This window comes from Megascapheus bottae, chromosome 6, assembly GCF_031878675.1.
Source record: "Megascapheus bottae isolate mThoBot1 chromosome 6, mThoBot2.hap1, whole genome shotgun sequence".
NCBI classification, from domain to species: domain Eukaryota; kingdom Metazoa; phylum Chordata; class Mammalia; order Rodentia; family Geomyidae; genus Megascapheus; species Megascapheus bottae.
In genome coordinates, this window is record NC_143514.1 from 54,664,060 (window position 1) to 54,683,638 (window position 19,579).

Below are 19,579 nucleotides of genomic sequence, written 5' to 3' on the forward strand. Positions count from 1 at the left end.
AGGGAGTGGCTGCGATAGGAACTGTATGGCAGGCAGCATGGGGAGATGATTTTATGGGAAGCTAAGCAGGCATAAGCCAGGGGCCCAGGGCTGTGCTGAAGGTAGGTGTAGGAGCAAGCGTGACCAAGGCTCTTAGAATGTGTTGTCTGCAGAATTTCTTTTTTTTTTTTTTTTTTTTTTTTTTTTTTTTTGCGGGGCCTGGGCACTGTTCCTGAGCTCTTCAGCTCAAGGCTACCACCCTACCTTTGGGCCTGGGTGTTGTTCATGAGCTCTTCAGCTCAAGGCTACCAAGCTGTACTTCCCATTTTCTCCAGGTTAAATGGAGATAAGAGGCTCTGGTCCTTTTGTGCCCGGGCTGGCTTTGAACCTTCATTCATCAGATCTCAGCCTCCTGAGTAGCTAGGATTACAGGTGTGAGCCACCTCGCCCAGCTCCTTTTTTTTTTTTTTAAATGGTATGCCAATATGGGGCTTGAACTCAGGTGTGGGTACTGGCCCTGAGAGTTTTTTTTTTTTGCTCTAGGCCAGTGCTGTACCAGTTGAGACACCCCTCTACTTCTCACTTTTCAGATAATCAGAGATAAGCCAGCTCAGGCTGGCTTTGAACCTCAATCCTCAGATCTCAACCTGAGTAGCTATGATTGCAGGTATAAGCCACCAGTATCTAGCATCAGAATTTCTTTTCTGCAGAAAAGAGCCACGGTTCTCATCAAATTCTTACACAATGATTATGTGAACATAGGAAAATCCAAGTGTGTCACCAGAGAATGGATAGAGTTATCCAGAGGGCATAGGTGAACCAGACCAAGACAAGGACCTGACATTTAAAGGCTCTCTGAGGGATCAGAACCTGACTATAGAGCATGTCTTTAATAAAGGCCTGCCTGCTATAGAGCTTTTGCCAGGGAAGCAGGAAGTTGCTAGAATTCCTGGCTTCTACCTGTTCTCTATTTTGTCTCTCCTACCAGTGCTTGAAGCCCTGCTTGGCGGGGCATTCTTGGTGTATGTTCATTGTACCTCCTTCAGTGTTCACAGCAGTTCAGTAATATTTGAAGTGAATGGTTGAGAAGCAGCTAGCCTGTGATGGGATAAAGGCCTGCCCTGGACAAACAAATCCTGTACCCTCTTCCAAACAAGTGCTTTGAGGGAGGGGAGGGGAAGGGAAGGGGGGAGGCATAGCACAGTGGCAAGGGCTGAGTCCACCAGCTAGTTCTTCTCCATCCTCATCATCCTAGCAGACTCTTGCTTGGTCTTGCCTCACAAACTGTAGCTCAGGCTGTGTGGCCCTGGCCAGGTCTCTACTCCTTTTTGGATTCAGCTAGGGAGTAAGTGGTAGTTCCAGACTAAACTGGAAAGGCTCAGAAAGACAGATAGAGGGGTCATAGAAAAGTGAGGAGAGAGACTAGTCAGTAAGACTGGGCCCTGCTTGGTGGTAGGGACTGTTTTCTCTTTAGACGATAACATTTTTTAGGGGAGAGTTTGTTCTGGTACTGGGGTTTTACCTCAGGATCTGGGTGCTGTCCTTTAGCTTTTTTGGTAAAAGCTGGTATACTACCATTTCATTTGAGCCACAGTTCTACTTCTGGATTTTTTTTTTCCCCAGTTATGGAACAAATTCAGGAACTTGCACGTGCTGGGCAAGTTCTCTTCCTCTGAGCTAAATTCCCAGCCCCACACTTGAGGCTTTTAATGGTTAATTGAAGATAAGAGTCTCATGGACTTTCCTGCCCAGGCTGGCTTCAAACCATGATCCTCAGATCTCAGCCTCCTGAGTAGCTAGGATTCCTGGCAAGAGCCACTAGCACCTGGTGTCCCATTTACTTAACACTTGGGGAGAGTTAAGACTTTAGTACGGTACCAAGTCTTTAGATCGTACTAGGAAAATTTTTCTGCCAAGGGCCATTTGGATATTTATAACATCATTACAGTCCATGTAAAACTGTAACCATGGGCGGCCAACAAGAAGCCTGACATGTGTTCCATCACGTACTGAAGGATTTTGCCCAAGGGTTAGAGGTTCCCTTTCCCTGGGCACTTAAAGTATAAATGAAGTTCTTTCTAAGATCCTCAGAGCACATATTGAAGTAGGGGTAGGCAGCATGGGCACTTAGGGATTCCTGGAGGCTTGCCAGAACCTGTGAAGTGATTCTTCTTCATTGTGCTAACTCAGACAGACACAAGTTTGTTATTTTCATAGCTTTCCAGTCCAGTGTCCTGCCCAAAGGGGGAGGTTTCAAGCTGAAGTCTTCCCATGTTAGATGACAAGCCCAAGTCCTCCCATGTGAGATGAAAGCAGACTGACCCCCCCCCATTTCTCTTTCTCTCTCTCTCTCTCTCTCTCTCTCTCTCTCTCTCTCTCTCTCTCTCTCTCTCTCTCTCTCTCTCTCTCTCTCTCTTGCTGCTGCTTCTTCCTTCTTCCCCTCCTCCCCTCCCTCAAACTCTCAGGGCCTGGGCACTAACCCTGATCCTTTTTTTTTTTTTTTTGTGGGTCGTGGGGCTTGAACTTGGCCTGGGCACTGTCACTGAGCTCTTCAGCTCAAAGCTAACAGCCTACCCTTGAGCTAAGCCCCACTTCCCATTTTCTAGAGGTTAATTGGAGATAAGAGTCTCAGTTCCTTTTGTGCCCGGGCTGGCTTTGAACCTTGATCCTCAGATCTCAGCCTCCAGAGTAGTTAGGATTACCGGTGTGAACCACCATCAGCTACCCCTGAACTTTTTCACTTAAGACTAGCATTCTATCACTTTGAGCCACAGCTTCACTTTCAGTTTTCACATGGTTTATTGGAGATAAGAACACTATTAACCTTTTTTCTGGGGCTGGCTTTGAACTGTGATCCTCAGATCTCCTGAGTATTTAGGATTACAGGCATGTACCACTAGTACCCAGTTCAGTTCTTTTTTTATGGGGGGCAAGGAGGGTTGTGGGGCTTGAACTCCAGGCCTGGGTGCTGTCGCTGAGCTCTTTAGCTCAAGACAACTATTCTACCATGTTGAACCATGGTGCCATTTCCAGCTTTCTGGTGGTTAATTGGGGATAAGAGTCTCATGGACTTTTGTTCCCAGGCTGACTTTGAATCACGATCCTCAGATCTCAGCCTCCTCAGTAGCTAGGATTATAGACCACTGGCTTCAAGTTCCCACTTTCTTAGTGCTCTCCTGGCCCTCACTCTTAGATTTCTTCCCAGGTTTAGAACCCAAATACTCCACTTCCCTTTTGTCCTTCTGAGTCATTAGTCCTACAGGAATAGTTTAGGTAAGCTAAGCCCCTCTCCCCAAAGATAAGTAGAATCTACATGGAAACATTTTAATTGATTTATAGATTCTGACCCTCTGGCTCCTCTGAGTTTGAATATACCCAGGCTATAAGGTGACTTTCTTTCTCCCAGTAGTACTGGGATCATCAAAAGGCCCCCCTTGGCCTAAGGAAGTGTCAGGGGTTGAAAGAACAGAAGGGAATGGGCAGAAGACCTAACTGCCTAAAGCTCAGGAACAGGTAGTCCCCATCCCCTCCCCCAGAAGAAGTTAGGTAGACTGAAAGAGTTCATTCCTATTTAGTCCCAATCTGGAGCAATAAAGTCAGAGCCACTCCAGTCCAAGTGACACTTAGATTTCATTCCCATTCTGCCTGGCTTTGCCAATGCACCTCTTCCCAGTTCCATCGTGGCAGCAGCAGTGGCGGAGGCAGTAGCAGATTTATTTCATATTGCAGTACAGATACATGGATACAATCATGGCAGCCAGCTGTGTAGAGGAGGAACAGGGAGAGATTAGAGGACATGATTGGGATTGTCAAGGACTGATCTGTTTCCTGCCCCCACCCCTCCATAAACTTCTCTTAGACGTCTATCTCCAGGGGCCGGGAGTTTAGCCTAGTGGTTAAAGTGCTTGCCTAGCATGCATGAAGACCGGGTTCGATTCCTCGGTACCACATACATAGAAAAAAGTCCAAGGACAGTGCTCAGGCCCTGAGCTCAAGCCCAGGGCTGGCAAAAAAGAAAACAAACAAACAAACAGAAAACTATCTCCAGGGTTGGATAAGTCTTTAAAATGAACATGCCCTGGGTTTGATCCCTAGTACTAAGCGTGGTTTTTGTTGTTATTGTTGTTTTGTGTGTGTGCTGTGTGTGTGTGTGTGTGTGTGTGTGTGTGTGTGTGTGTGTATTAGAGCTTGAACTCTGCCTAAGATCTATCCCTTAATTTTTTTTTTTTTTTTGCCAGTCCTGGACTTAAGCTCAGGGCTTGAGCACTGTCCTTGGACTTTCTCAAGGCTAGCACTCTACCACTTGAGCCTCAGCACCACTTCGGCTTTTTGCTATGTATGTGGGGTACCGAGGATTCAAACCTAGGTCTTTGTGCATGCTAGGCAAGCACTCTACCACTAGGCCAAACTCCCGGCCCCTATCCCTTAATTTTTTTTACTCAACACTAGCACTCTGCCACTTGGGCCATAGTTCCATTTCCAGCTTTTTGGTGGTTAATTGGAGAGAAAGAATCTCACAGACTTTCCTGTCCCAGCTGGCTTCAAACTGGATTTTCAGATCTCAGCCTCCTGAGAACTTAGGATTGCAGATGAGAGCCACTGATGCTTTGCCAGAGAGGCCTTAAAGAAGGGCCCAGCAGCCCAGGTCTGATGGAGATTGATGCCCAACTCCCAAATCTCTTTATTTGGCTTACCTCCAGGCCTCCAATTCCAGCCGCCACACCACCCACAATGATTGCATTGGTTTGAATGTCATGCAAAAGCTGCTTGAAGCAACCCTAAGGAAAGGGAAAGAGCACTGATTGCTGGAACCTTCGCTCCATTCCCATGAGACATTAAAGCAGTCCCTACCCTACCGTTGCTGACCCATACCTGTACAGCAAATTTTTGGGCCTTTTCCAACGTACAAGGTTCCTCTTCCGTGTTGTTGAAAGGGTTGATACAACAAAATGGAGGAATGACGTGATTCTCTTCGAGGTAGCGTGAGCCCTCAAAATCAGTGTAGTTGTTAAAGCCACAGCACTTGAGCTAGATAGAGACAAGATGTGGAGGTGGTCAGTGGGGTCTTGCTTTCTGCTCACCTCCTCCTCCTCAAATCCATCTGGTCCGCCTTACCCCTTGCATGGTGGAGTTCCACACTTGTGTGAAGTCATTCTGGTAACCGTAGTCTTTCCTGATGGCAGGCACTACCAGTAATGCCAGGAATTGCTCGGCCTGGGTGGGGCAGGCCAGTCTTTAGAGGCTGATAGGGAAGGTAGCTATTTCCAGGCCACAGCCCACTTCCCAGGGGTTTGCCCAGTGCCTCACCGTTGTTGTATACACCAAGGCAACCACAGCAGCTGCGATCTCAGCAATGAAAATGAGGAGGAGGATGAAGAAGAACTGAGTGGAAAACAGAGGAACCAGTTTTAGGGAGAGACAGGACATTATGTCCCCATGTACTAACCCACCTTACCCCATTCTAACCTATAATAAGAAGCCTATCTGCTGAGACCCCTTGGAGACCAAGGTTAGGGTTTGGGGATCCCAGAACCTGGTGTCAAGGGCAAGGGAACCCTTGGTATTGGACCTGGGGAGCTGGGTCTGACACACCATCATGAGAGCGCACTTGTTCTCAGACTGAGCACCATAGCATCCCAGGAAACCAAGAACAAAGAGCAGAGCGCCAGCCGCGATGAGGAAGTAGCCCACGTTGACAAACTGCATGGCACTGGACGACAGCGGCCCAAAGATCTTCAGGAAGGATGGCCCATCGACCGACACCCAGATGCCCACGGCTAACAGAGCTGCACCACACAGCTGGGGAAAGAGAAATGAGGCAGTGTTGGCAAGAAGTTCCTATGTGAGCCGTGATAACTTGTTCCTTGTTCAGTGAGGGAATCTAACCTATCATCCATGGAGGGAAATACCCTGTGTCAGAAAGACAGGAGCTGGGCCACTCCAAACTACCACCAGGCTCTGTACCTGAGCAGATAAAAATGATGTCGGGTTCAAGAAATATCTACAGGATCTGGGGTAGAATTGGACTACTGTTGCCAGGGACCTACCACCTAGCTAGGCAGGTGAGAGCCCAATCCTTCATTTCCTTTCGGGGATGTGTGTACCTAGAACGCCTCTGTCCTCTGATAGGTGGAAAGAGGGGGGTGGCAGTGTTAGCAGACTCAACAGTCACCATAGTAACAGAGGCGGGGCTGAGGTTTACACCTGCTCCCAACCTTGAAGAGGGCGGAGGTTGAGGGTTTTACCCACCTTAAGGCCCCATTTGACTCCCTTCTGGGACTGGCTGCCAGGACTACTCTTTATTCATCTAGACTTCCTTTACTCCCAAGGGAAAAAAAAGGCAGCAAAGAGGCAAATAGGACCATAACTTCTCGTAAAGATACTGGCTCAAGCCAGGTGCTAGTGACTCACCTGTAATCTTAATTACTCAGAAGGCTGAGATCTGAGGATTATGGTTCTTTTGTTCAAAACTAATGCTTTACCACTTTGAGTCATAGTATTGCTTCCAGCTTTTTCTGGGTAGTTTATTGGAGATGAGAGTCTCATTGACTTTCCTGCCATGGCTGGTTTTGAACTGTGATCCTCAGATCTCAGCCTTCTAAGTAACTAGGATTGTAGATGTGAACTATTGTCATCTACCTCCAAGAACTTCATCTCTGATCAACCACCAAAAACCCAGAAGTGGTAGAGCTCAAGGACAGGACCCAAGCCTGAATTCAAGTCATGGGACTGGCACACACACACAAAAAAGTACAGGAAATGGACTAGGTCGGGGAGTAAAAGGGCAGAGCAGACACATTGTGGCTGGATCCCAGGCATGTTTGCCTAAGGATAGAGAGCTGGGCTTTCAGCCTGGAGGGTCAAATTTCAAGGAGTTCGTAGCCTCTTTACCCTGCTCTGCCCAGCCTGGCAAGGCCTGGGCAACAGAGGCCAGAAACCAAACCAGATCTACCTTTAACTCTCTTTGGCCAGAACTCTCACTTTCCAAATCCGCGGATTCCTATTTCTCTAGATATGTGAATAAAAGCACGTTCCTCTCAAACAAAGGAAGCACCCCAAGAATAGAAGACCATGTCGGGAGTCAGTCTGTCCATTCCCCTGTCTAATTTCTCCAAACCAGTCTACACTAAACATTTCCACTCTAACCCACTCAAGTGAGGCTCTGACATCATATGCTAAATCCAATGACAGTTCACAGGCCTGACCTCTTTGGCCTCTCTGATTTCTGGCTTGCTTTCTTTGTTTTCCTCCTATTGTTCCTATTATTGCTCCCTAATAATCCAACTTTCCCAGAGGTCACTTTCCTTGAGTGCTTGTCCACATTTCAATGTCTTCATTGGCCACTTAGGAGAGCATGACTTTCAAGTATCCCCAGACCTGAGCTGTGTCTCCAATAGGGACACAGCTGCCTGGGAGACAGCCACTTCCTACATGTATCATTTCTAAGACCTCTCTGTCTCTGGGCCTTTCCTCTCCCTTTCAGTCACTATCCTAGGGTTCTGTCCTTTGGTTGCTTTGTCTGTTTCTTCTTATCTCCATCCCTATCTCCAGGACTTACGCCTCATTGCTTAGCTTCACAAACATGCTCTGTCCAATCTGTTCCTGGTTTTCTAAACAATATCAAGTTTCATGATCTCTGGGACTTTATATATGCTTCAACTAGCTTCCCCACCCAATGCAAATTCCCAGCTTCAACTACTTCCTCCAGGAAATAGTCTCTTAGCAGACTGGATTCAAGCCCCTCTGGGTAGGCTCACTTAGCCCTATGTGAAATATAGACATTACCAATTTGCAATTATCTGCCTAGACACCTTACTAAACGTGAACACTTGGGCTGGCTTTGAACTGTGATCCCCAGATCTCAGCCTCCTGAATAGCTAGGATTACAGGTATGAGCCACCAGCGCTCAGCTTGGACCTCAGACTTTTGAGGACAAATTTTGCTTTTTCTCCTAGCAACTAGCCTAGTCTCTGTGGAGAGTATTCGTTGAATAAATAAGGGCTGTCTCCTTTGCTTCGAGGAGACACAGACTCTCAATTCCTCCCTTCATACCAGTGCCACTGAGTTGCCTTTTGAATTAGGTGAACTTAGTGAACTCCAAACCCCAAATGCCTATACAAAAAGAAGAATCGCTTCTGATGACTTATCCTGTGCTGCTGTGAGCCTGGGCTGAAACTTCCAGAGAGGGAAAAGATGCCCTAAGCGTCTCCATGCCATCTTTACTCCCTGTTCCCCGTGTACAGGGCAGAGTCAGAGCACAGCAGCCTCCCACTCTCCAGCCTGGACTCTGCTCAGATGGTGACCTGCTCCGGTAGGAGAGCCCCAGAGGACCCCAATCTCCATACTTACAAAGATGAGCATGTTGAAGAGGATCATCATGACCTTGATGAAGCTGAAGCACTGCATGGTGACTCCTGGGAGGCAGACATGTTCTAGTTAGGATTCTAGGCCCCCACCGATCCTGAGCTGCCCCTCCCTTCTGGACCCTGACTTACCAGGCTCTAGCATTCTGTCTCCATGTCTCACCAAGCTTTCCCTCCACCTGCACCCTGCCAGGGTGCTTTATCAGTTCGCTCCTGTTACTTGTACTCCCCAGTACAGTTCACACCCTCGCCAGCACCTACCTCTCAAATCCTGACACCTGAGGTTCCTGCAGGGCACCCCAAGTCTGTCTCTCACACAGCAGGTTACTTCATGCCCTTCCCTAACACCTGTCTGTCCTGGTGTCCCTTTCCACACCAACTCCACACCCTTCTTGTTACCTAAACCCACTTCCAGATAGATGTTTCTCTATAAGATCATCTCTATCCTATGCCATCACCTGCTCAGTCAGGGCTCTTGGCAGAAAGTTCCGAGGAGAATCTGCTGAGGTTCCAGAAGGGACAAAAGCTGCTCCAGGAATCTGCCACTCAGTGGCCTGGCACAAGGACAGGCTGGCTCTCACACACCACTGCTTACCCCCAGGTAGGGCAGGAGCTTTACAAACCAGCTTTGGCCCGCCCACCTTCTGGCCCCACCCATGACCAATCAACCTCCCCTGGCCCTTGCTGCCCTCTACTGCCTGGAGATCTGTACCCGGTACACACTGCACCACCCAGAAGGCCTCCACCCAGAGATGCCACCCCTGGGCTAGGTCTCTCCAGATCTCAAGAAGGGGAGAAGCCTAGGGGGTAGGGCAAGTAGCCTCACAGAACTTCTGTGTGCACTCCGAATGATAGTGTACATTTGCTTGTGACTCTCTACTTGCTAAACCCTCCTCCAGCCTTGTGTGATGTCTGCCATCCATATAGCCACATATCAAATACACAGTAATATCTATAAACATCTACTCTTGCTCCTAACTGACACTATGCATTCACGATCTTGTGCTTGTGTGTGTACACACACACACACACATACACACACACACACGCGCGCGCGCGCACACGCGCGTGTGCACACACACACACAGGCACATGCTTTTTGAGGAAATGACCAAGGTAAACTTTAGCAGCTTCTGCTCTCATCTCTGGATTGCACATGATGACTAGTCTTCAACTTCCCCATTTTTCTCCTCCCTTCTTTCCTGCTCTCTCTTTTCTCCTTCCCACCTTTATTTCCCCCCCTTCATGTCTCCTAGCGCTCTACATACTTTCCCTTGCTGCCAGCAGGTGTCACCATGGTCCCAGGAAGGAGTCACCCTGTTCCAAGGCTTTGTAATCCCCCATCATTCCTGGTGCGCGCGCACGTGTGTGTGTGTGTGTGTGTGTGTGTGTGTGTGTGTGTGTGCACATGCGAGTCTGTTTCTGTAGGAAAGCCTCAATTCAGACCATACACTCCATTCACGGTTTTGTCATTTCTCAACCGTGGAACCCTAAGGACTTCTAAGCCTGTTTGCTGGCCTGTACAACAGAACAGTTGATGAGTTTGTGTGTGTTTGTTTGATTTTTTTTTTTTAAGAGGGGTTGTGATTGTGAGGCTTGAACTGAGGCCTGGGCCCTGTCCCTGAGCCTTTGTGCTCAAGGTTAGTACCCCTTGAGCCACAGCTCCACTTCCAGTTTTTTTTGATGGTAATTGGTGAGAAGAGTCTTGCAGACATTTCCTTCCTGAGCTGTTTTCAAACCAAAATTCTCAGATCTCAGCCTCTGAGTAGCTAGGATTGCAGGAGTGAGTCACCACCACCCAGCTGTTACTGAGATTTTTTTTGTTTATTTGTTTTCTGGTTTTTGTGTTTGTTTGTTTTTTTTTGTTTTGTTTTTTCAGTCGGTAGTGGGGCTTGAACTCTGGGCCTGGGCATTTTACCTGAGCTCTTCAGCTCAAGGCTATTGCCCTACCACTTGAGCCACAGCACCACTTCCAGTTTTCTAGTGGCTAATTGGAGATAATAGTCTCACAGATTTTAGTGTTCGGGCTGGCTTTGAATGGAGATCCTCAGATTTCAGCCTCCAGAGTAGCTAGGATTACAGCACCTGGCTGTTATTGAGTATTTTGTTTAGAATTTTTTTCCCTCTTCTGGAACATGAAGAATTGAGCTCAGAGTAAAGACAAAGGGAGAGCAGCATTGCAAGAGGGGCTGTGGAATGTAGAAGCAGATTTTGGAATGTGTATGTGTTATGGAGTATGTGTGCTTGCTGTATAGTGCTGGGGACTGAACCCTGGCTTATCACATGCTAGGTTAGTGCAAGGTTAACTATAAGGGGGAAAAAAGAGGAAAAAAATACCATAGTACATTAAGAACAATAATCACACAGATAAACCTCTTGTTTCCATATCCTAGAGTTCATTTCCTTTAGTCTCATCCTATATGACCTTATGTATATAGCTTTTGAGCTACTGTAATCCTCTGCTAGAAGAGTCCTAGGTGTGTACTAATTATTACAAATGAGGGAAATTATGGAGCCTATGTTCCTTTGGGTCTGGCTTACTTCACGTAATATGATTTCTTCCAAGTCTTTCCATTTCCTTATGAATGGGGTGATGTCATTCTTTCTGATGGCAGCATAGAATTCATCTTCTTGATCCATTCATCTAAGGAAGTAGATTTCTAAATGTGTCATTTTTGTGTGGCAGAAGGCATCTAAAGAGACAAGAGAAGAGAAGATAGTATTATAGATTATAAGCTAGGCACAGTAGTTCATAGCTATAGTGCCAGCTATCTGAAGGCTGAGCCAGGAGAACCACTTGAGCTCACAACCTCAAGACCAATCTGAGCCACATAGTGGGATATCATCTAAAAAGAAAAAAGATTACAGATGAGCTAGTACAGCACATGTTATGATTTTTTTAAAACTTTCTGTATGTGTGTGTGTGTGAAGTATTACTTCATGACAATCCTGTGAAATAAACTTTCTTCATAATCCCCTTTTTAGCTTTGAGAAAATGGAGGCACAGAAAGGTAAAGGGCAGGGTGCTGGTGGCTCACACCTATAACCCAAGCAACTCAGAAGACTAAGATTTGAGGATTGTGGTTCAAAGTCAGCACAATCAGCAAAGTCCATGAGACTCTTATCTGCAATTAACTACCAAAAAGCCAATAGTGGAGTTATGGCTCAAGTGGTATAGTACCAGCTTTGAGCAAAACACCCCAAGGGCAGCACCCAGGCCCTGTGTTCAAGCCTCAGGACCAGTAACAAAGAAATAAACAAACAGAATATTACTATAAAAATAAAGTAATAAGCCAGGCATTGGTGGTTCATACCTGTAATACTAACTACTCAGGAGACTGAGATCTGAGGACCACAATTCAGAGCCATCTCAGGAACAAAAGTGTCTAAGACTTTTATCTCCAATTAACCACCAGAAAACCAGAAGTGGTACTATGGCTCAAAGTGGTAGAGCACTGGCCTAGAACTGAAGAGCTCAGGGACAATGCCCAGGCCCAGAGTTCAAGTTCCATGACTGACAAAAAGAAGGAGGAGGAGGAGGAGGAGGAGGAGGAGGAGGAGGAGACCATATCATAATTCAACCCATCAGTCTCTGTTTACCATAATCTAGGGAGTCAAGTGAATCTGGATCCCACAAGTCACTGGGGAGGAGGCTTTGGTCAGGAACAGAGGAAGAAGACAGGCAGGGGCAAGGACACTCATATTATAGTGTCTAAAGGCTGGTAGGAGCAAAGTCATATTTGAAGACTGAGAATGGGAAGAGACTAGAGACAGGGAGGGAGAGGTCTGCCAAAGGATAGGATACTGAGGGCCCCGGTCTCTAAGCAAACTCCTGAAGGATGGAAGATAGAGGCTGTGAAGGAAATTGGAGGGAGAGGAAGAGGACTGAGATGCATCAGGACAAAGGACAAGTCCAAAGTGCAGTACAGATCAGAGCCACTAAACTGCCAGTATCTACAAGAAAGGGGAAAAAAGTGGGGATAGTCTTCCATCTACATAGCTTTCTCTTTCTTCTCAGAAACAATGTGGACCAGGTTACCTTTATTTATGTCTCTGGTCCCCAGGGCATATGAAGTTGGAAGCAAACATCCAGAATGCATACATGCTTGTAGAACAGCAAGGTAAATCCTTTGGGATTTTGACCTTGGTTATTATGGCTTGGAGCCCCACCCACTTCTAACTGTGTGATTTCACTGACCTTGTTTCTGTAATTTATCCTCATTACTCATGGATTTTATATCTATAAATTCAACTACTCAAGCTGGGTGTGGTGGTTCACACCTGTAAATCCTAGGTACTCAGGAGGCTGAGATCTGAGGATCTTGGTTCAAAGCCAATCTGGGCACTAAAGTTGGTGAGACTCTTATCTCCAATTAACTACTAGAAAATCAGAAGTGGGGCTGTGGCTCAAGGGATAGGGAAGTAGCCTTGAGCTGAAGAGCTCAGGGACAGTGCCCAGGCCCAGAGTTCAATCCCCAACACCCCCACCCCCCAAAACATTCAACTCCTCAGTAAAATTTATTTTATTTTATTTATTTATTTTTACCAGTCCTGGGGCTTGAACTCAGGGTCTGAGCATGGTCCTTGGGCTTTCTCAAGGCTAGAGCTCTACCAATTGAGCCACAGCACCACTTCTAGGTTTTTCAATGTATGTGGTACCAAAGAATCGAACTCAGGTCTTCGTGCATACTAGGCAAGCACTCTACCACTAGGCTAAACTCCCAGGTCCCAGATGTTCGTTTTGTTTTTTTTTTTTTTTGCATTCCTGGGCTTGAACTCAGGGCTTGAGCACTGTCCTTGGACTTTCTCAAGGCTAGCACTCTACCATTTAAGCCTCAGCACCACTTCCGGCTTTTTTCTATGTATGTGGTACCAAGGAATCGAACCTGGGTCTTCGTGCATGCTAGGCAAGCACTTTAACCACTAGGCCAAACTCCTGGCCCCCAGATGTTCTTTTTTTTTTTTTTGCCAGTCCTGGGCTTGAGCTCAGGGCCTGAGCACTGTCCTTGGACTTTCTCAAGGCTAGAGCTCTACCACTTGAGCCTCAGCACCACTTCCAGCTTTTTTGTATGTATGTGGTACCAAGGAATCGAACCCGGGTCTTCGCTCATGCTAGGCAAGCACTTTAACCACTAGGCCAAACTCCCGGCCCCCAGATGTTCTTTTGATAGTTTATTTATATCATATGTTTTCCACATTTTCGTGATTTTTTTTTCCCCCCAGTCCTGGCCTTGAGCTCAGAGCCTGGGCACTGTCCTTGGACTTTCTCAAGGCTAGAGCTCTACCACTTGAGCCTCAGCACCATTTCCAGCTTTTTTCTATGTATGTGGTACGGAGGACTCGAACCCGGGTATTCATGCATGCTAGGCAAGCCCTCTACCACTAGGCCAAACTCCTGCTTTTTTGATTTTTTAAATTGGTTTTGCTGGCTCAAATGGCTCCAAGGAATAATGCTGAAGTAATGTTTTGTGTTTCTAAGCAAAGAAAGCATCAGGGAATGCGTGAGTTTAAAGAAAATGCATCTATTAGATAAACTTGCTTCAGGATAGTACTGTTGGTCACGAGTCCAATGTTAATGACTCAACACTACCTATTATACAAGATGTCTCCACATATAAGAACTACATTATGTGTTGATCATTTGGCACAGTGTTGTGACTAGAGTGTGACAGGTATCTGGGGAGTTCCCATAACAGTCATGGTTCAGTGTTTCTTTCTTTGTTTAAATAGTACTGGTACTGCATCTTGAACTCAGGGTCTAGCACTCTCCTTTGGCACTTCCAGCTTTTTGCTTGTTCCCTGGAGATAAGAATTTCACAGTCCTTTCTGCCCAGAGATGGCTTAGAACTGAGATCCTTAGATCAGCTCAGTTGCCTGAATAGCTATGATCATAGGCCTTAACCACCAATACCCAATTGGTTCAATCCTGTGTGAGTGAGTTTGTATGTGAGTGTGTGTGTGTGTGTGTGTGTGTGTGTGTGTGTGTGTGTGTGTGTGTGTATGCACGCATGCGCATATGCGTGCCCAGGACTTAGGTCTTTTTTTTTTTTTTTTTTTTTTTTTGCCAGTACTGGGCTTGAGCTCAGGGCCTGAGCAATGTCCTTGGACTTTCTCAAGGCTAGAGCTCTACCACTTGAGCCTCAGCACCACTTCTGGCTTTTTTCTATGTATGTGGTACCAAGGAATCGAACCCAGGTCTTCATGCATGCTAGGCAAGCACTTTAACCACTAGGCCAAACTCCCGGCCCCAGGACTTAGGTCTTAAACTTAGGGTTTGGGTGTTGCAATTCTCCAGTTTCTTTTGCTCAAGCCTAGCACTCTACCACCTGAGCCACAGTTCTACTTCTGGCTCTTTTGGTGCTTACTTGGAGATAAGAGTCTCATAGACTTTCCTGAACCAAGACCCTTAGATCTCAGCCTCCTGAGTAGCTAGGATTACAAGCATGAACCACCAGCATCAGCCAGTTTTTGTGGTTTTTGTTTGTTTTAATTTGCCAGTCCTGGGGCTTAAACTCAGGGCATGGGTACTATCCCTGAGCTTCCTTTGCTCAAGTTAATAATTGTAAAGTACTGCATATAGTGTCTAGTACATAGTACATAGCTCAATAAATCTGTTAATCTTCTTCAAAATAAATGTGTGAAAAAAGGGATTTCCCTTCCTGGGAGCTAGCGTCCCTTTCCCAAAGGGCCAAAGTGAGGTTGTATGGCTCTTGGATTAACCCACGGAGGAGGGTTGGGAGGCATCTTGACCTGGGTGTGGGGGGCAGATACCTGTAATAAAGGGCAGGCTCCTTATGTCACAGAGGCCTCAGCTACCCTGACTTAAGTAGCATGCCTCAAACCCACTTCAGCAGCAGTTAACATTCATGGGGCCCTCACGGCTTCTTCGTGCCCCCCGGCCCCGGGGCATGAGTTCCCCATACCCCAGGCCGGGTATGGGCTGTCCTCGGCCCCGGGTCCCCAAGATGTTCAAGCGTAGCTACAGAACATACCAGCAGAAACCTCAAGCTCCAGCTGCCACCAGTCTTGGCACCATGACCACAAACCTTAGAAATACCCACACTGCTACCACCAGCGTGTGGATCCTCTCACCTCGAGGTTAGTGGAGGGGTAAAGGAGATGAAGTATCCTGTGGCTCAACTGGTGGAGGTGGGGGTGTTGGTAAACAAAAGGCCACTGAACTTTCCCCTTGTCCTGCTTAAGCTCTGTAAGGGGAAATTTGGGGAATACATCCTAAAGACATGGAATTGTTGAGGCAGTACCCTCAAATGCTTCAGCATTGATGGAGGATGGGGTGGCTACAGATGAAGGTTTGAATGAATCCAAGGGGTAGGAGAGGTTCCAGTAATGCTATTTCCTCACCCCCTTCTCCTTTCTCTCAGTTCTCAGACATCTCTGTCAACCTGGGAGCTTTCTGATCCTCTAGAAATGCCCAGAAGCGTGGCTTGCTTTGGACCTGCTGCTCCAATAGGTCTTGAGTGGTAAACCACAAATACAATCATTCTGTTCAAGTTACTTTGCTCCATCCTAAGGGGTTTCCAGACAACTATGTGGGGAGTGAGGGCTGGCCTGGGGGTTGAATACTCCAAGACACAGGAATCAAGGAGAGAGCAGAGACCAGTCAGTCACTGGAAGGACAGGACAAGGTCAGCTACACACATGCCATCTTTGGCCTCAGCTTGTGGGGGAGGTGTGCTATAGTACTAAGGCTGAGGAACTGTCCCAGAGTTTTCTTGTTCAAAGCTAATGCTCTACCACTTGAGCCACAGCTCTTCTTCTGGCTTTTTGGTGCTTAATTGGAGATAAGAGTCTCATGGATTTTCCTGCCTGTGCTGCCTTTGAGCTGCGATCTGAAGATCTCAGCCTCCTGAGTAGCTAGGATTACAGGCATGAGCCATTGGCACCCAACTGGCTTCAGCTCTTCATCTCCCCAGTGAGATGGGGGCTCTTCTACTTTACATTCCCATGGTACTGTGAAGGCTCTCTGTGGGGGTACAGGGACGCACAGAACAAAGAACGATAAGACTTAAAAACAACCCCAAACCTCATGCAGCTGGCCACCAGTGACTCATGCCTGTAATCGTAGCTTCTCAGGAGGCTGAGATCTGACATTATAGTTTGATATCAGTCCTAGCAAGAAAAGCCCAGAGACTCTCCCCACTCCTACCTCCTACCCCTAAGTCCTACCCCTACCCCTATGACCCCGTTGGTCATAGGGCTTACACTCAGGGCCTGGCACTGTCCCTGAGCTTTTTCACTCAAGGCTAGCACTCTACCACTTTGAGTCACAGTGCCACTTCTGGTTTTCTGGTAGTTAATTGGAGATAAGAGTCTCACTAAGGGTGAGGGTGGGGGGGAGGGAAATGGGGACCAAGACATGTGAAAGGGTATCAATGTATGGGAATTAATGCACCATCTATCTAGCAAATATCATGTAACCCTTCTATTAATTACAATAAAAAATGTATGAAAAAAAAAGTCTCACCGAGGGCCTAGTGCTGGTGGCTTACGCCTATAATCGTAGCTACTCTGGAGGCTGAAATCTGAGGATCAAGGTTCAAAGCCAGCCCAGGCACAAAAGTACCTTATCTTCAATTAACCATTAGAAAACGGAAAGTGGGACTTGGTTCAAGGGTAGGGCAGTAGCCTTGAGCTGAAGACCTTAGGGGCAGCGCCCAGGCGGAATTCAAGCCCCATGACCCACACACACAAAAAAAAGTCTCCCCGAGGCCAAGAGTGTGGCCTAGTTGTAGAGTGCTTGTCTAACATGCACAAAGCCCTGTATTCCATTCCCCGGTACCATATACACAGAAAAAGCCAGTAAAGTACTGTAGCTCAAGTGGTAGAGTGCTATTTTTTTTTTTTTTTACCAGAGCTAAGGACCAAACTCAGGGTCTTACACTTGCCAGGAAAGGGCTCTTCCACTGAGCTAAATCCCCAACCCCAAGAGTGCTATTTTTGAGGAAAGCTCAAGGACAGTGCCCAGGCCAGGCTGACTTCAAACTGCAATTCTCAGACCTCAACCTCTTGAGTATCTAGAATTACAGGTATAGCCACCAGAGCCTGGACATTTTCATCTCCAATTAACTACCTAAACAGCCAGAAGTGGAGCTATGTCTCAAACAGTAGAGCACTGGCCTTTAGCAAAGAAGCTTAGTACGGTGCCCAGTCCCTGAGATCAAGCCCCAGGACAGGCACAAAAGCACAAAATAAACAATGAGGTGTGCCTCTGTAAGTCTGTGATGGTGGCGATGCAGATGTGGCTGCTGGGGTGTGTGTGTGTGTAACAGGAGAGTGGGAGACAGGCACATGTGACTGACTGTGCCTCTGTCGCCCGCTGTGAGTGTCAGGATCGCTTCGGAGGGCACCAGCACCCCATAGCTTCCACTCTGCCAAGAAGAATGAAGGTCAGGCGGGGGATGGGAGAAGCTCGGAGGTAGGAGAGGAGGGGATACAGAATGGATAATTTCCAAAGAAGCTATATCACCTTCAGCCCCACAGCCATCGTTTGAGGTCAGTGTTTTCCGGGACTGGCAGCTGGGCTGGGGCCGCTTAGGGGGGTGGGGCAAGACTGAGGTTGAGCCCAGAAAGCAGGGAGGGTGGTGAAGCTCTCTGACCTGGGGATTTTCCATTTGGATTTCTGAGTGTGTGCCCGGGTATAACTGGGTTACTGTGGAATATCTGCACGGGACTGCGACTTACCAGCTGGGAGTTTCGTGAGGGTCTCTCTGTTGTTAATGTGATGCCTTGCGGGTGAGATAGGGTGGAGTGAACGCTGAGACTTTAGGTAGTCTGGCCCCTGGGGTTCAAAATGCCTGGCTAATGTCCTGTGCAAGCTGTGAGAGAAAAATGAATAATGTTTAAGGGCAACTACTCTATGGCTTGGCCCAGACTAGGACCCTGAAGGGAGGCGTGGGGTGGAGAATTCACTGAAACACCTGTGCCTGGACAAAGCTGGGATGGGGTGAGGGTGCAGCTTCTTGCATCATGGGAAAGGGTGGCTCAGCCAGAGCTGAAAGGTGGCTGGGCCAGTGTGCGCAGCTCACAAACGCGTCTCTACATACACAGTCCACAAAGAAATGCAGACATGTAAATGCAAGAGGATTTACAGACACACAAAGCAGCAAACACACTCATCAGGCAGGCACCTGATACAGACAGGAAAGCATATAGAGCCCCCACAAAACTGCTTTCCAGGATACATGTGACAATGCACATGCATGCCTTCAAATGAGCAGACACAGACAAGCATACAAGTACACAAGCATATAGACACACACACACACACACACAATCACTCATGGAAACATACACACACACACACTCACCAGACTTCCCTGCCCCTGCAGCCTTAGGACTCAGAAGTCCCAGTGTGTGTGTGTGTGTGTGTGTGTGTGTGTGTGTGTGTGTGTGTGTGTGTGTATTCACGTGCAAGTGTGCTTGCGTGCTCATGCTTGTGTCTGTGGGTATCTGTCTTGGAGCCAGTGTGTGTGTGTGTGAGTGTATGTGTGTGCATGGGAAGGGGGAGCTAAGCTGTGGGAACTCGATGACATCATCTCTTCCAGCTATTTTTAGTTCCATCTGCAAAGATGGTTCCTCCACATCCCTCCCCCTCCAGGTTCCCAATTCTCTTCTCCCTTCAGTCTCTTAGAGTCAGACAGCAGCAGTCAGAGGGACTCACCACCACAGTTTAAGATGACTGGATACATCATTCTCTCTCATCTTGCCAGAATTCCCTGGAGCTGAGGACACAGTGCTCCCAGGCCACCGAGGAGGCTTGAGCCTCCAGGCTACCTGGAGCAGAAGCCTCTGATGCCTCTGTCTTCCAGTCTGCAGCTTGCCTCACAAAGGTGCTAAGTTCTGGTGATAAGACAGACTGGTGAGCCGGACAATGGAAGTTCCTCCTGGGGCTTTCCAACTCAGTGGGAGACTGACTAAACTGTGGGCTTTGAACACTGGGAATTGAGTCTGGGGCATTAAGTCTGGGATGGTATTCTAACCAAGGAGCATACCCCATTACCTTACCCCCTCCATCCCAGCAACCAAACCTCCAGATTTCTACCAACACCCCTTCTGATCCCCAGGCTCTGCTCTGGAGACAGCACCCACCCTCCATATGAATGGTGGACCACCTGCCATTCATACTCCTGTTTTCTTTGAACAGACTCCCCCACCTCAGTCTTTTCAAGGGAAGCAGGTGGACACTTCCTTCTACAAAAGAGCAAACATGCCTAGAG

General features: G+C 47.5%; 2 protein-coding genes across 3 annotated transcripts; one reads left to right on the plus strand and one right to left on the minus strand.

The window, feature by feature from the left end:
• Positions 1–2,759: 2,759 nt before the first annotated feature.
• Tspan1 (tetraspanin 1) lies at positions 2,760–19,121 on the minus strand. Of its 2 annotated transcripts, XM_090334938.1 has the most exons (9): positions 19,024–19,121; positions 10,884–11,035; positions 8,329–8,393; positions 5,572–5,778; positions 5,287–5,361; positions 5,095–5,193; positions 4,852–5,007; positions 4,674–4,757; positions 2,760–3,740 (listed from the first exon to the last, which is right to left on the minus strand). In XM_090334938.1, exons 3-9 carry the CDS (start codon positions 8,383–8,385, stop codon positions 3,693–3,695), a joined length of 726 nt encoding a protein of 241 aa, XP_090191064.1. In that variant the 5' UTR covers positions 8,386–8,393; positions 10,884–11,035; positions 19,024–19,121; the 3' UTR covers positions 2,760–3,692. The 2 variants fall into 2 exon arrangements, with proteins under 2 accessions (XP_090191064.1, XP_090191063.1); XM_090334937.1 differs by lacking the exons at positions 10,884–11,035; positions 19,024–19,121 and adding an exon at positions 8,801–8,931.
• On the plus strand, positions 15,191–15,857 carry P3r3urf (PIK3R3 upstream open reading frame). The gene is made up of 2 exons (XM_090334939.1): positions 15,191–15,440; positions 15,725–15,857. Exons 1-2 carry the CDS (start codon positions 15,209–15,211, stop codon positions 15,766–15,768), a joined length of 276 nt encoding a protein of 91 aa, XP_090191065.1. The 5' UTR covers positions 15,191–15,208; the 3' UTR covers positions 15,769–15,857.
• Positions 19,122–19,579: the final 458 nt, after the last annotated feature.

Coding starts and splice junctions, on each gene's coding strand:
- Tspan1 (XM_090334938.1), bottom strand. CDS start 8,385: ATGCAGTGCTTCAGCTTCATCAAGGTCATGATGATCCTCTTCAACATG. Junction 5,362..5,571: donor ACAAGTGCGCTCTCATGATG/GTGTGTCAGACC, acceptor TTTTCCACTCAG/TTCTTCTTCATCCTCCTCCT. Junction 4,758..4,851: donor CCCAAAAATTTGCTGTACAG/GTATGGGTCAGC, acceptor CCCTTTCCTTAG/GGTTGCTTCAAGCAGCTTTT.
- P3r3urf (XM_090334939.1), top strand. CDS start 15,209: ATGGGGCCCTCACGGCTTCTTCGTGCCCCCCGGCCCCGGGGCATGAGT. Junction 15,441..15,724: donor GTGGATCCTCTCACCTCGAG/GTTAGTGGAGGG, acceptor CCTTTCTCTCAG/TTCTCAGACATCTCTGTCAA.